This window comes from Schistocerca piceifrons, chromosome 6, assembly GCF_021461385.2.
Source record: "Schistocerca piceifrons isolate TAMUIC-IGC-003096 chromosome 6, iqSchPice1.1, whole genome shotgun sequence".
In the NCBI taxonomy this organism is placed as follows: domain Eukaryota; kingdom Metazoa; phylum Arthropoda; class Insecta; order Orthoptera; family Acrididae; genus Schistocerca; species Schistocerca piceifrons.
This window is the reverse complement of record NC_060143.1, coordinates 592985976-593001301: the sequence shown is the minus strand read 5'-3', so window position 1 is coordinate 593001301 and position 15326 is coordinate 592985976. Positions and strand designations below refer to the sequence as shown.

The 15326-nt window shown below is 46.3% G+C and overlaps 1 protein-coding gene across 1 annotated transcript in view; it reads left to right on the top strand.

Annotated features, from left to right (window-relative positions):
* The first annotated feature begins 4683 nt into the window (after nt 1-4683).
* LOC124803478 (cadherin-related tumor suppressor) overlaps nt 4684-15326 on the top strand; it is a 491307-nt gene continuing 480664 nt past the window's right edge. Inside the window, exons 1-2 of the mRNA XM_047264670.1 lie at nt 4684-4713; nt 4918-5247. Of these exons, the coding sequence (XP_047120626.1) occupies nt 4684-4713; nt 4918-5247 (360 nt within the window). The remainder of the gene's footprint in view (nt 4714-4917; nt 5248-15326) is intronic.

Genomic DNA, 15326 nt, shown 5'->3' with positions numbered 1-15326 from the left:
GTTATTATCTAATTCCGGTAACCGTTTAGTCATTTCCTGTATCCGCATTTCTGTATTGGATACGCGACTAGCTAATATCGATTCTTCACTGTGTTCACGATGTGAACGCTCTGTACCTTCATCAATGTTATTATCTTTGGCAGTCTCAAGATTACTGCATATTTCAGTAATTAAAAATTTCATGTTTTCGATTTCGGTATGGTCCTTTTCTACTTGATGAGTTAATGTCTCTAATTCTACATTATCTATTGAAGAAATCTCTACAGGTTTGGTAGAGACCTCTTTAATAGATTTCAATAATTCTCTGCGAACATTTTCTGTTTGCATAGAAGATTCATCTCGTAACATATCGTTATTTTTCTGCATTTCATTTACAACTAAGATATTGACACTATCTAGTCTCTCGGTTAAGTCAGTGATATCGTTTCGCATGCGAGCTTTTTCCTCGCGCGATTCCTGGATATATTCTTCTAACCTTTTACAATTATCAGCAATCTTATTACTAAGTCCTACTAATTTTTCCTGCATTTCAACTTTAGAAGACTCTATTTTATCACTTAATTCTCGACTGGTTTCATTAAGATATTCCTGCAACCTGTCTGTTGATTTTGTTAGCTCCCCTTTAAGTCTAGCAGTAGATTCCTCGTTAGACTGTTTTAATTCCTGTTTTAGTTCCTGTTTCAATCTAGCAGTAGATTCCTCGTTAGACTGTTTTAATAGCTGTTTTAGTTCCTCTTTTAATCTAGCAGTAGCTTCCTCGTTAGATTGTTTTAATTTAGCGATCGCCCTAAAAAGGGATCTCATGCTCCTATCGGACATAGATTGCTCTTCGTCTGACATTTCACTTCCCGACATTATTGTAAGATATTAACTATTTACACACGCAGACTTGGAATCAACAATCCTATAAAAGCACACTTACTATGTACAACACTCCACTTCCAACTTGAAACAAACTCACCGGACACTAATATTGTAATTTGTAGTTCTCGATGATTAGTGTGCTGCTATGGGCTGCAGATGTAACAGCCGTCGATGCAGCCGCTGAGATGCTGCGACCCCGCTTCCGCAACCGGCAGGACGCTGAGTCGAACACCGGAAACGTCGCTAGCTGCAACCACGCCCGGCACCGCCGTAGACAGGCGAAGCCCTCAGCAACACCTCTAATACCAGCCGGAGGAACGCCCCGCAGCTGACGTACTGGGCCTATTAGTTTAGGGAGAAAAAGGGTTGTCGAGGTTTGCAGCGTTCAGCTGCTGCCCAACAGATGCGCCTTCTCGTGGAACAACTGCGTGACCGTACTGCTTGGCTGCACTCCGTCAGATGCCCACACCCGCGAAGTCGCCGCTGGCTGGTGAAGGCTCCAAGAAACTCGCGTTGACTTCCGAAGGACTCTTGATGCTTTGTTTCGTACCTGTGTGCCTTAGTTGCACACAAGTCCTGTTTCTAAGATCGCCACGGTGCGGTGTAACGACGTATTAGTTTTCGTTTGATATATGACCATGTGCAGACTTCGTCACCTACGTCAGTTACAACCCACTTCAAAAATGATTCATATTCTTTTTAAATTGTCATAGAATGGTTCTTGAACGAAACTGTAAAACATCAGTTGAGTCGTGTGCAGAGAATTTCATCACTTGGGCCAATTGGTTTTCGTAACTTTTTCGAATTTAAATTTCGTTTGTTTCTCCTCAGAAAATTATATCGACACACGTTATCTTGATCTAATCGATATCAGAATCACACATTAAATAAACTTTTTAGATTCAAAGTTTCGGCCAACGCTGTCTGAATCAATAATCTTGTCAAATATATTATTAATCCGTTCACATAACTCTTCATAAATAAATCTTCAAGACACGTGTTTCAACTTTAGTAGCATACACTATTTTATTAGCTTCCTACACATACAGATGTGAACTTGAGCGTTGACAGACAGTGACTAACTTTTCAATAAGATTAAGATCTATATGATGTCATTGTTGTACAAAAAGAGTATAAAACTTCATTTTTAATTTTTAGAAGCACTACGCAACAACTCGGTTCCAGGGTCTTCTGTTGCTCCTTGGCTGTCGACCCGCGACGTATAGCGGCCAGCAATTTCCTCTCTGGTCGCGGCAACGAAGATGCTGTCCCCGTTCGTTGCGCCGACCTCTCCGTACATGAAACACATAAAAAAATACAAACTTTTAGATAATTCACATTTATTACAAATAATAAGAAAACACATAAACAAAACTAAATTAAACTTATAGTCACCTGCAAACTGGGCTGACTTTGGTGGATGGGTGACGCTTAATTTCGTCCCACTACACCGAGCATAGCGCTGCAGATGAGCAAGAGGGCCATTCGACGTGGAAATGGAAATGTGTGTAAGGCCTTATGGGACCAAACTGCTGAGGTCATCGGTCCCTAAGCTTACGCACTACGTAATCCAACCTAAACTAACTTACGCAAAGCACAACACACATACCCATGCCCGATGGAGGACTCGAACCTCCGACGGTGGGAAGCCGGGCGGACCGTGACTCGGCGCCCCAGACCGCTCGGCTACCCCGCGCGGCCATTCGACATGCTTCCTGGTGGGGTTGAAGACTGCGGGGCACCCAATGGGTACACACTTTGCGCAGGTGCAGTCGTTCCCTCACGATGGTGTGAACACTTCCGGCCACGGCGGCCGTGGCTTTCAGTCTCACCCGGTGGTCCTGGACAGTGAGTGCATCCACGAGCTGGACGATGTCGTCGGTAATGCAGTGTGGTGCTCCAGGCCGTCCATCGCCGGCTAACGACACCCGTCCTGCCCTGAGGCGCTTGTGCCACGCCTTGACCCTTGCAAGTGACATTCGTCGGTGAATGTCCGCTGTCAGAAAACGAACAACACCTCTTAGTTCTTCTCTTGACGCCTCCGTGTCACTGTTTGCAATGCGACTGGCAGCGTTGTACGATTGATGCATGCTGCTGGTAGCTCTGTACAGTCACGTGACGTGCACGCGTGCCCTCTAGCGACGTGTTGTGAACTTCCACGCTCTGGTCGGAACCACACCTCGGGACACGCGCCACGAGATTACCCTCCTTCCACCGGTTTGCGCCTTCCAGACTCTGGCTCGTTTCTTTTTGAGTGCCCTTTATATGAGAGTCGACTGAAAAGTCATGCCTCCAACTTGGTAACTCTTAAAAAGCTGACAGCATTGGCGTGCGGCGGGTACCGGCGCTTTCTGCAGCCTCTTCTCTACAGCTCCAGTTGGCGGGAAGCTTTATCATTGATCGGTTGTGTTGTTACAGAGTTAAGTGTAGAATCCTGCGCAGACGGTCGGTCGGTCTATGCGATTGAAGCGACTTGCAGTCATTGAATTCTTGACAGCAGAAGATGTCACCCCAAAGGAGATTCTTCAGAGAATGAAAGCAGTTTATGGTGATTGTGCTGATGTCAGTACTGTGCGTCATTGAGTGAACAGGTTTAAAGATGTTGAGGCAGGAACATCTGACCTGCGTGACAAACAAAGAGTTGGACATCCTGTGACAGCAGCCACCGAGTTTCACAAGCAAAATGTTGGCAGATTGTTTCAAGACGATCGCCGTATCGCTCAGAGAGAAAATGCAAGCAAAATCGGCATTTCGCAAGAAGGTGTTGGTCACATTATTGCTTTGCTTGGCTATCGGAAGATCTGTGCACGACGGGTACCCCGGATGTTGACTCCTGAAATGAAAGTGCACGGACTCGAAATTCGCCAGGAATCCATCTCATGTTACGAGAATGAAGGTGACGCCTTTCTCCATTCACTTGTGACACGAGATGAAACGTGGGTACACCATTACGATCCGGAGACGAAACGTCAGTCTGCGGAATATCGAGACAAAGCCTCGCCCCTTAAAAAGAAATTCAAGACGCAGCCCTCAGCTGGTAAAATAATGGACACAGTGTTCTGGGACGCAGATCCTGTTATCCGTATTTATTTCCTCGATCGGGAACAACAATAAATTCATAGCGTCACATTACAACGCAGCGAACTCTGAAACGACTGCTAAGGAGGGCCCGAAAGGAAAAGGGAAATGTTTTCCCGCAGCATGACAATGCCAAACCACACACTTTACGTGCCACCACAGCAGAACTTCAGAGACTGAATCTCACCTCCGTACGGCATACTCCGTAGATTTAGCACCGCCTGACTTCCATCTGTTCCCGATAATGAAAGACGATCTGCGGAGACATCATTATGCTTCTGATGAAGACGTTGAGAGCCGTCCCGAGTGGCCGAGCGGTTCTAGGCGCTACAGTCTGGAACCGCGCGACCGCTATGGTCGCAGGTTCGAATCCTGTCTCGGGCACGGATGTGTGTGGTGTCCTTAGGTTAGTTAGGTTTAAGTAGTTCTACGTTCTAGGGGACTGATGGATGACCTCTGAAGGTAAGTCCCATAGTGCTCAGAGCCATATTTGAAGACGTTGAGAGAACTGTGTGGTTGCGAAAACAGAGTGTCAACTTGTTCCGTGAAGGCTTCAGAAATCTTGTTGATCGTTGGCAGATATGTATCTAGTTAGCTGGTCATTATGTGCAAAAGTGAATATGGTACTTAAAGATCACATTCTAAGGATTATTTGCGCGTTTGATTTATTAAAATATTCCCATACAAACCGAATTAACGATTACTTTTCATTCAGCGCTCGTGTATTGATTACGTCGCCGTATGGGTGGCCTGAATTACTTTGGTTTGAATGTGAGTGAAGCCCTTACGTTGTTATTATTATTAAAATACTGTAGAAGCCTTTGAACGAAATTGCAAAATAGAGTGGGTACGTTTATACAGTACTACGTAGTGTAGGTGCTACGTTACAAGCTGTAGCGTCATTTCCCACCTCCCAGCCAGCCCCCCAGCCGCTGTCCGCCGCGCTGACCCTCGCGCGCCGTGTTGTTGCTGCAGGTGCGGGTGGAGGTGCTGGACCGCAACGACAGCCCGCCGTCGCTGTCGCCGTCGTCGCCGCGCGAGCTGTCCGTGTCGGAGGAGCTGCCGGCGGGCCCCGCGCCGCTCGCCGTCCTCGCCGCCAGCGACCCCGACCTGGAGGGCGAGCTGCGCTTCTCGCTGCTGCCGCCGCCCGGCGCCCCAGCCGCCGCCGACCGCTTCGCGCTGGACGCGCGCTCCGGCGCCCTGACTCTGCGCGCGCCGCTGGACCGAGAGGCCGCCGACGAGTACGTGCTGGTGGTGCGCCTCTCCGACGGCGTCCAGCACTCCGACACCGCCATCACCGTGCGCGTGAGTACCCTCCTGTATACAGTACAGCGTGTACCACAAAGAATCGTCGGCCTAAGAGAATCGTATCTATTGTGTTATTTGAGATATGTGCGTCAACGACGTACTGTTGCACACAGCAAACTCGGGTTTTACAAGGTTCCCGCTAGCTATACTCCGTTCGTCTAAGAATAAACGTGATTTAAACAAACACAAACGCGATGATTGGTCGGAAGGAGTACTACACCTACACACGTTGTTGCGCTCTCGGAAGTAGGTCATACTTACAGTATGTGATCAAAAATACCCGGTCACCCCCAACAAAACATACGTTTTTCATAATAGGTGCATTGCGCTGCCACTCACTCCCAGGTACTCCGTATCAGCGACCTCAGTAATGATCACACGTCGTGAGAGAGCAGAATGGGCCGCTCCGAGGAACTCACGGACTTCGACCGTGTTCAGAGGACTGGGTGTCACTTGTGTCATACGTCTGCACGAAAGATCTCCACACTCCTAAACATCCCTAGGTCCACTCTTTCCGACGTGATACTGAAGTGGAAACGTGAAGGGACACGCACAGCACAAACGTGTACAGGCCGCCCACGTCTGTTGACTGACGGAGAACGCCGACAGTTGAAGAGGGTCGTGATATGTAATAGGCACACATCTATGCAGATCATCACACAGCAATACCAAACTGCATCAGGATCCACTGCAAGAACTGTGACAGTTGGCGGGAGGTGAGAAAACTTGGATTTCATGGTCGAGCGGCTGCTCATAAGCCACACATCACGTCGGTAAATGCCAAACGATGCCTCACTTGATGTAAGGAGCGTAAAAATTGGACGATTGAACACTGGAAAATGTTATGTGCAGTGACGAATCACGCTACAAAATATGGCAATCCGATGGCAGGGTGTGGGTATCGCGAATGCTGAATGTCATCTGCCAGCGTGTGTAGTGCCAATAGTAAAATTCGGACGCGGTGGTGTTATGGTGTCGTCGTGTTTTCCGTGGAGGAGCTTGCACCCCTTGTTGTTTTGCGTGGCACTATCACAGCACAGGCCTACATTGAGGTTTTAAGCACCTTCTTCCTTCCCACTGTTGAAGACCAATTCAGGGATGGCGATTGCATCTTTCGACACGATCGAGCACCTGTTCATAATGCACGGGCTGTGGTGGAGTGCTTGCACGACAACAACATTCCTATAATAGACTCGTCTGCACAGGCCCTGGCCTGAATCCTGTAGAACACTTTTGGGAGGTTTCGGAACGCCAACTTCGTGCCAGGCCTCACCGACCGACACCGATGCCTCTCCTCAATGCAGCACTTCGTGAAAAATTGGCTGCCTTTCCCCAAGAAACACCATATTCAACGTTAAAGTTATTTGAGCGAGGTGTCGAGATACTTTTGATCACATAGTGGATGTATTATATTATCACCAAGTTACGTTACACTAAACTTTAAGATATTCAAATGTATTAGCAGCCGTCAACGTTTTTTTTTAATCACGCTTTACTTAACTAGGTCTTATTTCAAAAATCGTGTACAGTTACTGCCTCTGCAATGTTGTGCTCTGATTGCCGCGCTGTTAATGCGCAGTACGAAAATGGCTGACGCTGTTTTCTGTTCCGCAGTGAAACACGGATGTCGAACGCAGTTAGAATGTGTCGAGAAATAGGTTGTTCTTAAAGCTTACTATAAATTTATACAGTTAATCGGCTATGAAGCTTTCGGAGGGAGTGTATTAGATACAGTTGAAACACAAGTGTACGTTCGTGTATATCGAAATTGGTAACGTAATAGCTTCGAAACTGGTTGTAAGATATGGTTCGCTGGTTTAAGTGCCGCTCGAGTCAGTTTTGTTTCCCTTGTGCAGTTCGAATCACTTACATCTCGTAATTTTAATTTTTCATGAATAATGCACGTCTTCATGTTTCTAATTACGTATTGCACGCGAAATTCCTGTTTTCATTTCAAACATTAATACCAACTAACAATATTTCGTGAAAGACTCTTTATAAAGATTGTATAAATTAAGCAAAATTGCAATATCAATTATTAAAGCAAAAATGAAAGACCAAATACAACTCATTTGGACTATGTCCATTGTTTTATGCCACAGATGTGACGTAGAAACATGAAAAACAATCATTTTTACAGCGTCGAGTACACAATACAAATGCTGCATTTTTACATTTGCCACAGTACCATTACCATATGAACCCTACAGAACTGATCTGGAGGCAAGTTAAGGAATTTGGCCCGAGAAATAACAAGACTGTTAAGCAAGTCATAGTGGAACCTCTCACACGCAGCTTTTCATTGTCACCGCCGAACGCTGGCGGGATATATACACATAAAAAAAAAGTGTTGCATCACCTTGATTCCCAGAACTCCTAAAGATAGGCGTTGACTGTGGACATTGTATCACAGATAGTCTCTTTGACTGTTCAGAGATGCCACCAAACTCGCCCAAAGATGTAAACAACCATAAATGAGCAGCGCCTATTAGACGGACGGGTTCCAACAGCCGATCAGTTCCGGTCATTCCACCAGCAAGGAGGTACACGGCTCTTGTTGTCAGTAGTTCAACCATGCCTAGACGATCAATACCGCGGTTCGATTGCGTCCGCATTGTTAGTTTGCCCCAGGAAGGGCTCTCACCAAGGCAAGTGTCCAGGCGTCACGGAGTGAAGCAAAGCGATGTTGTTCGGACATGGCGGAGATACACAGAGACAGGAACTGTCGATGACATGCCTCGCTCAGGCCACCCAAGGGCTACTACTGCAGAGGCTGACCGCTACCCACGGACTACGGCACGGAGGAACCATGATAGAAACGCCACAATGTTGAATAATGCTTTTCGTGCTGCCACAGGACGTCGTGTTACGACTCAAACTGTGCGCAGTAGGCTGCACGATGCGCAACTTCACTCCCGACGTCCATGGCGAGGTCCATCTTTGCAACCACGACACCATGAAGCGAGGTAGGCATGGGGCCAACAACACGCCGAATGGACCGCTCAAGATTGGCATCACGTTCTCTTCACCGATGAGTGTCGCATATGCCTTCAACCAGACAATCGTCGGAGACGTGTTTGGAGGCAACCCGGTCAGGCTGAACGCCTTAGACACACTGTCCAGCGAGTGCAGCAAGGTGGAGGTACGCTGCTGTTTTGGGGTGGCATTATGTGGGGCCGACGTACGCCGCTGGTGGTCATGGAAGGCGCCGCAACAGCTGTACGATACGTGAATGCCATCCTGCGGCTGATTGTGCAATCATATCGGCAGGCATTTGCCTTCATGGACGACCATTCGCGGCCCATCGTGCACATCTTGTGAATGATTTCCTTCAGGATAACGACATCGCTCGACTAGAGTGGCCAGCATGTTCTCCAGACATGAACCCTATCGAAGATGCCTGGGATAGACTGAAAAGGGCTGTTTATGGACGACATTACCGACGAACCACTCTGAGGGATTTAAGCTAAATCGTCTTTGATTAGTGGGACAATCTGGACCAGCAGTGCCTTGACGAACTTGTGGTTCGTATGCCACGACGAATACAGGCATGCATCAATGCAAGAGGACATGCTGCTGGGTACTATACATACCGGGGTGTACAGCAGTCTCAACGAACACCTCTGAAGGTCTCTCTGTGTGGTGGTACAAGATGCAATGTGTGGTTTTCATGAACAATAAAAAGGGCAGAATTGATGTTTACGTTGATCTCTATTCCAATTGTCTGTACAGGTTCCGAAACTCTCGGAACTGAGGTGCAAACTTTTGTTGGTGTGTGTAGTTGTAAATTACGCAGTCTAAACATGCAACTGAATCCGCGTATTTCTTTGGTGATAACGGATGAACACCACTGACATCACTCTAATCGCTCCGAAGTACCACTGTAACAGTCACTGTTATTATTTATGAAATGGAAAAACTTTGTGCTTCGATAAGGGCGATCAACAACTTGCCGAGTGCCGAATTTTCCTTTCTGCAATAAAAATCATAAAGATGACGGATCTCACGAAAAGTAATTTACACTGGTAATGCGTTTATCGATATAACGTATTTTCCCGAAGAGCTTCAAGCTTCTATGTCATGCCAGATTCCTTTTATTTCTCGAATATATCCTTACCAATCTTCGCATTACTGTTTTTGTTTAAGTTGAGAGCTGCAGCAGTTCCGTCGATTACACATTTAACGGGGAGAAGTAGGACACTGTTAAGTTTCTCACTCTCAGAGTGGAGACATGACACGCGCCGAATCTCTGTCGGCTAACACTGCACAGCAATCCCTTGGCCTGGAGAATGACGCGGAACTTGGCCACTCGTAACTTTCGACAAATTTCTTTTTGACATTGTTCAGTACCAAATATCAAATGACAGTAACAACGAATAAAATAATTCCTGGAACACTAAACAGGACAACAACCAAAATCACAGTGTATGGCGATAACATAAAGCTGCCAGAAACTCAAACACTGTGTAAGCAGGAAGTGTTGCGGTTTGGATGTGCTGCAGGTTTGCCAGCCTGCGGTGCTCGTCGCGTGTCGTGGGACTGGCGGGATGCCGGACGCGACCCCCCCCCCCCCCCCCCCCCCCATTACTACTACTACTACTTCCGTTGCAGCTGCGCAGACTGTTGTAGTCTAGTGCGTGAGGATCACCATTCTCACGTGACTTCCCGCCTAGCCTTGTTACCTGAAGACTACCCTTTGCTCACGCCTCCACACCACGTTTAGTCCTTGAGGTCTGACGTTCACATACCGGCCCAGTGATCGAGCGTATCTTCTGTGCCGTAGAGACGTTGTTTCCACACAAGCGTGTGATGGATGGATGTCACGTCGTCTGCGCAGACACACACGCGCGGCGATCTGCGGTCTGCTGTGAGCCAAATCGCTTGTGGTTTGAATGTGGGCCGTCAAAGATCCATATCTACCGGACTGTGCGGAGACAAATGAATCACGTAGGCGTACTGTACGATAGAAACAGATTCTGTTTGGGGCTCGCACGGCAAGAACCAGAGGAGAGAGGCAGACTGCTGCGATATAAGAGGCTCTGTCCGTATCGCCAATGGCCCTATAGTCGGTGTGCACGAGACTGACTTAGGGCTGGTAACGATTTCTTTAGTAGCTAAGCTGGATTTATGTAACAGTAGCGACCAGACCAGGCTTCACGTGAACATCTGTGGCTGTACGATTTATGTGTAATATCTCCGCTGATCCGTTGTGGATACGGGACGGCGGCCAGTCAGATATTTACCAAAAAAAAAAAATGCTCAAACATCCGTATGTTTTTAAAACTTTTTGTTATATTTATTATACTTATTACACGATGTTTCGGCATCACATCAATGCTATCTTCAGGCCCCTATGCACTCCATATATAATCAGATACGCTGACGCGCGCATAACCGAAGCCATTGGTACTTGGATTCCGTAAATGTTTTTGTGGACTGTGTACTTCGAAGAGTTGACAACAGATAAACACACCAGTAGTCCGTGAAATTCCGAAAGACTTCAGACAGGTGGTGGTCAAGTTGCGCTGCGGCTGTTTCCTTTACCGCTATTCGCGCCAGTGCAGCCTAATCTCTAGCCGAGCAGCTCCTAGCCCACATCGCTGTCACGGGATGCCGCTCCAAACGCCAGATAAAAAAGTAGCACTTTCACTCTCATCATTACTGAGATTACGCCGAACATACAGACAGAAAGCGCAGCGCGGGACTTTAATTTGTAGCAAGTATAGATATACATTCTTTACAGAAGACTGGAGAAACTGGTAGAAGCCAACCTCGGGGAAGATAAGCAGGATTTCGGAGAAATTAGGAACACGCGTGGCAATAGTGACCCTACGGCTTCTTTTGAAGATAGATTAAGGTAATGCAAACCTACGTTTGTAAGATTTGTAGTCCTGAGGAAAGCATTTGACAATGTTGACTGGAATACTCTCTTCGAAATTCTGAAGCTAGCAGGAGTAAAATACAGGGAACGAAAGGCTATTTACAACTTGTACAGAAACCAGACGGCAGTGATGTATGACGTTGAATTCTCTCACAGACAAGCTGTTTTTCCTGTGACTGAAAAAATGATTACATTTTGCAGCATTTCAAGCGAAATGTCTTAAAACAATCCCTTTTTGGTACAAGACACAGAAAAATTCGAGATTTTCCACATTTCGTAGACTAATACCCCTGAGGGTAAAGCCTACCTAGATCTTCCTTGTATGCCATACTCTGGCCGGTGACTAAATCTGCGTATCGGTCAGTATTCCGTTGCTCAGGTGCTGATGTTTCTTCTCGGGAAAGACCAAACTATTTGCAATGTCTCAGGCAGTAATTCGCTAATACATTTGAGTAATAACTCATCTTAAAGACTTCCCCTTTCCGTTTAAAACAACTTTTCGTTGCATAGGAAAAAACAGCGCCACAGAATAGGAACAAACTGCGACACTGCTGACGCCCACACAACCGTGGGCGGCGTCTGCTAAAATTGATCACTATTCGCAACTTTTTTACCAGAGACAAATAGAATATCTCCGAACTGAAATGGTCAAACGGTGCTTGCAATCGCCATTGTCCATCCAAAGTCGAAACTTTAAACACGTAGCAAAAAAGAGTGTGCGATTTTGATGGCGCTTGGTGGCAACATTGCTAAACGAACGGTCGAACCAGCCTCGTATGCCCCTACTACTACTTACTTACGAGCTCTGCGGTACTGCAGGCTGAAGAAAGTCGGCTCCCCCCTGTCGCAGACAGCAGCCGCAGGGAATGGAAGCAGGAAACGAGGAGTCGCAGTGTGATGTTAACGCCGGTCTGCCGTAGAGTGAAAGATTATGCGAGATCGCACGATACAGATGGTGACGTGTCGCCGAAACGACTGCAGTACGCTTGTCCAGGAGGGTGTTCGAAGGTGCGACAGTGTGGTGATATAGTGAAGTTAGAAGAGATTGCGTCGTGGAAGACGTCGTACACAGTTTCGTAGGTGACAACGAAAAAAGTGACCTGTAGTGAACCCGGAAGCATCAGTGAGGGCGAGGGTACGGCTGACGTGCTCGCGGCGTTCAGCCCACCGTAAGCGAGGCAGGTGAAGCGGCGCTTCCAGTCCGTGTCCCGGCCGCAGGCGTCGCAGCCAGCGCGTCGCCATTGCTCGATACCCTGCGGTACGAGGCCGAGTCGTGTCGCACGCTGGTGGAGACATGGGGCCCACGGGACAGACAGGCCGCGGTGCGTACGTCTCGAACGTAGACGGCCTGGACTCGCTCAGTTCAGCGGAAAAAATGCGTTTCTAAACCTGTTAACTCGCATCTGGGCGTGTACGTACTAACGATGATTGCATCTTCTACTGGAATCTGCTGTTATGCAGACTTACTGATTAACAGTACTACAACAAAATTTAATTTAAAGTCAGTACTCGATACAAATGGTATAACTGCTTGTTTATAGTGTGTAGTCTCTTCTGCTTAACAGTCCTCATTTCATACAAGAAGTGCTGCCTTATGCAACTGGTAATTATTCCTGCATGATTTTAATTTTATTCTACCCCAGTACAGGCGTAACAAATTACAAGTAGCACTATGGACTTCCGATCGTTGTAGGACTAATAACAGTAAGACTCCACAACACGGGATTCGAGTAGAAGATGCAATTCTCGTTTGTACGTACACTCCTTAGTTACGAGTTAACAGGTGTAAAAGCGTAGTTTGTCTCCTGAGTTGAACAAGGGAGCTAACGCAGACCTACCTTCGTGACGTACGCGCCGCGGTCTGTCTTTCCCGTACTCCTCAGTCATTATGACGTGTACACGCCGTATCTAAGGCGACAGAGACCGCGTATCGGCTTCTCTGATCGTTCCTCACGCTAACTGTAATGGACATTTTTGCAGACTAATTAAACAGGCAGCATATTAGATTTTCAATTGGTATATTCACTGCAAGTTTGGAAGCTATTAGTGTCTTTATTTTCTTTGAAAATGTGAACCTGCCAACGTCTGGCAAAAAAAGAGCTCACAACAAGCTTTATAAACAATAAACGTCCTATCGAAAGCTTCAACGTTACAGTGGCTCACTCAATCAAATGAAGTTTTGCGGTGGCAGAGGTTCCGTGTTAGAAACTATCTAAGGTCTGGATTTTTCTTAGTGCAAAAAATTGCCGCCAAGTAGCAGTGTAGTATGGAGTTCGGGCTACACTAGACACAAGTAGGGCATTATCTTCATAAGTGATTTTGTTGAAATCAAAGACTGGAATCTCTAATCCACATCTACATCCACATGGATACTCTGCAAATCACATTTAAGTGCCTTGCAGAGGGTTCATCGAACCACCTTCACAATTCTCTATTACTCCAATCTCGTAAAGCGGGCTCTGATTTCCCTTATCTTATCATGGTGATAGTTTATCCCTATGTAGGTCGGCGTCAACAAAATATTTTCGCATTCGGAGGAGAAAGCTGGTGATTGGAATTTCATGAGAAGATTCCTCCCCAACGAAAAACGCCTTTGTTTTAATGAGGTCCAGCCCAAGTCCGGCATCATTCCAGTGACTCTCTCTCCCCTACTTGGCGACAATACAAAACGTCCTGCCGTTCTTTAAACTTTTTCGATGTACTCTGTCAGTCGAACATGGAAGGACCGCACACTGCGCAGCAGTATTCTAAAAGAGGACGGACGAGCTTAGTGTAGGCATTCTCTTTACTAGGTCTGTTACGCTTTCTAACTGTCTTGCCAGTAAAACACAGTCTTTGGTTACCCTTCCCCACAACATTTTCTATGTGTTCCTTCCAATTTAAGTTGTGCGTAATTGTAATTCGTAGGTATTTAGTTCAATTTACGGCCTTTAGAGTTGACTGATTTATCATGTAACCGTAGTTTAACGGATTCTTTTTAGCACTCATGTGGACGACCTCACAGTTTTCGTTATTGAGGGCCAATTGCCAATGTTGGCACATTACAGATATAGTGTCAAAGCATATCTTCCGTATTGTCGACCAATTACAAATATCGCTGAAGAGCTGCTTTTGTGTGTCTGAAAAGTTGTGCCAGTGTGATTAGTTTATTACTAACAATCGTTGATTTTAATCTCCAAACACACTTTAGAGATTTTAAATCTCACCAGGGTGAGGGACTGATGTCAGTCTGACTTACTTACCGTGAGACATTAGTCGCTTCTAATGCTAAAATTAACTTCTCATTTCGCTTGGGTGTACATCGCAGGTGCAGCATTTTTGCTGAAAATAGGTGACCAAATAGCTTTTTAGTCAAATACGAGTTTCAAGTGACTGTAATGGACTGAGAATATTTGCAAATGGTTTTTCATATCAGTAAAATGTGATGTGTTGTCGACATCACTCGGCGCACGGAGTACTCGCGCGGTCACGGATTGCGCAGACCCTCCCGCCGAAGGTTCGAGTCCTGTGTGTTGTTCTTAGCATAAGTTAGTTTAAGTAGTGTGTAAGTCTAGGGACCGATAACCTCAGCAGTTCGGTCCCATCACTGATTTGATACTTACTTTCAAAACATTTTAGATTTTGCCGGATGGCGTTCATTGCAGTTTCCAAATATTGATGAATACTGGACTGAACAATTCTGTTTTGGACTAAAATAGAATGAAAGCGTTAAACTACCCGGGAAAATAATCCGTGGCATGCTGTCCCCTTCTACATGTCTGTTTCGTGTGTCAGAGCAGACTGCTTTCCTTACATACAGTATCATTAGCCATGCCCCAAGCATTTAGGATTGTAATGAGCAAAGTCAACAAAACTTTGCATTTTACTGATTTGATATATGTACCTGTCGACAGTATGGGGGATATGCTGTGACATTTTAACAACTGAACCATTTCCGAAGGTAATTCCCTACCTGCGTCGAGTTTAACGTGGACTCCGTACCACTCTGCTACTCGGCGGCGGTTTTTGCATTTTAAAAAAAGCGGGCCCTACATAGCTTCGTACTCGGAACCTCAGCCACCGCAAAACTTCATCGGATCGAGTGAGCCACTCTAACATCGACGCTTTCAATACAACGTTTACTCTTTACAAAGCTTATTGTGAACTTTTCGTCCCCAAACGTTAACAGGTTCACATTTTCAAAGAAAATAAAGAC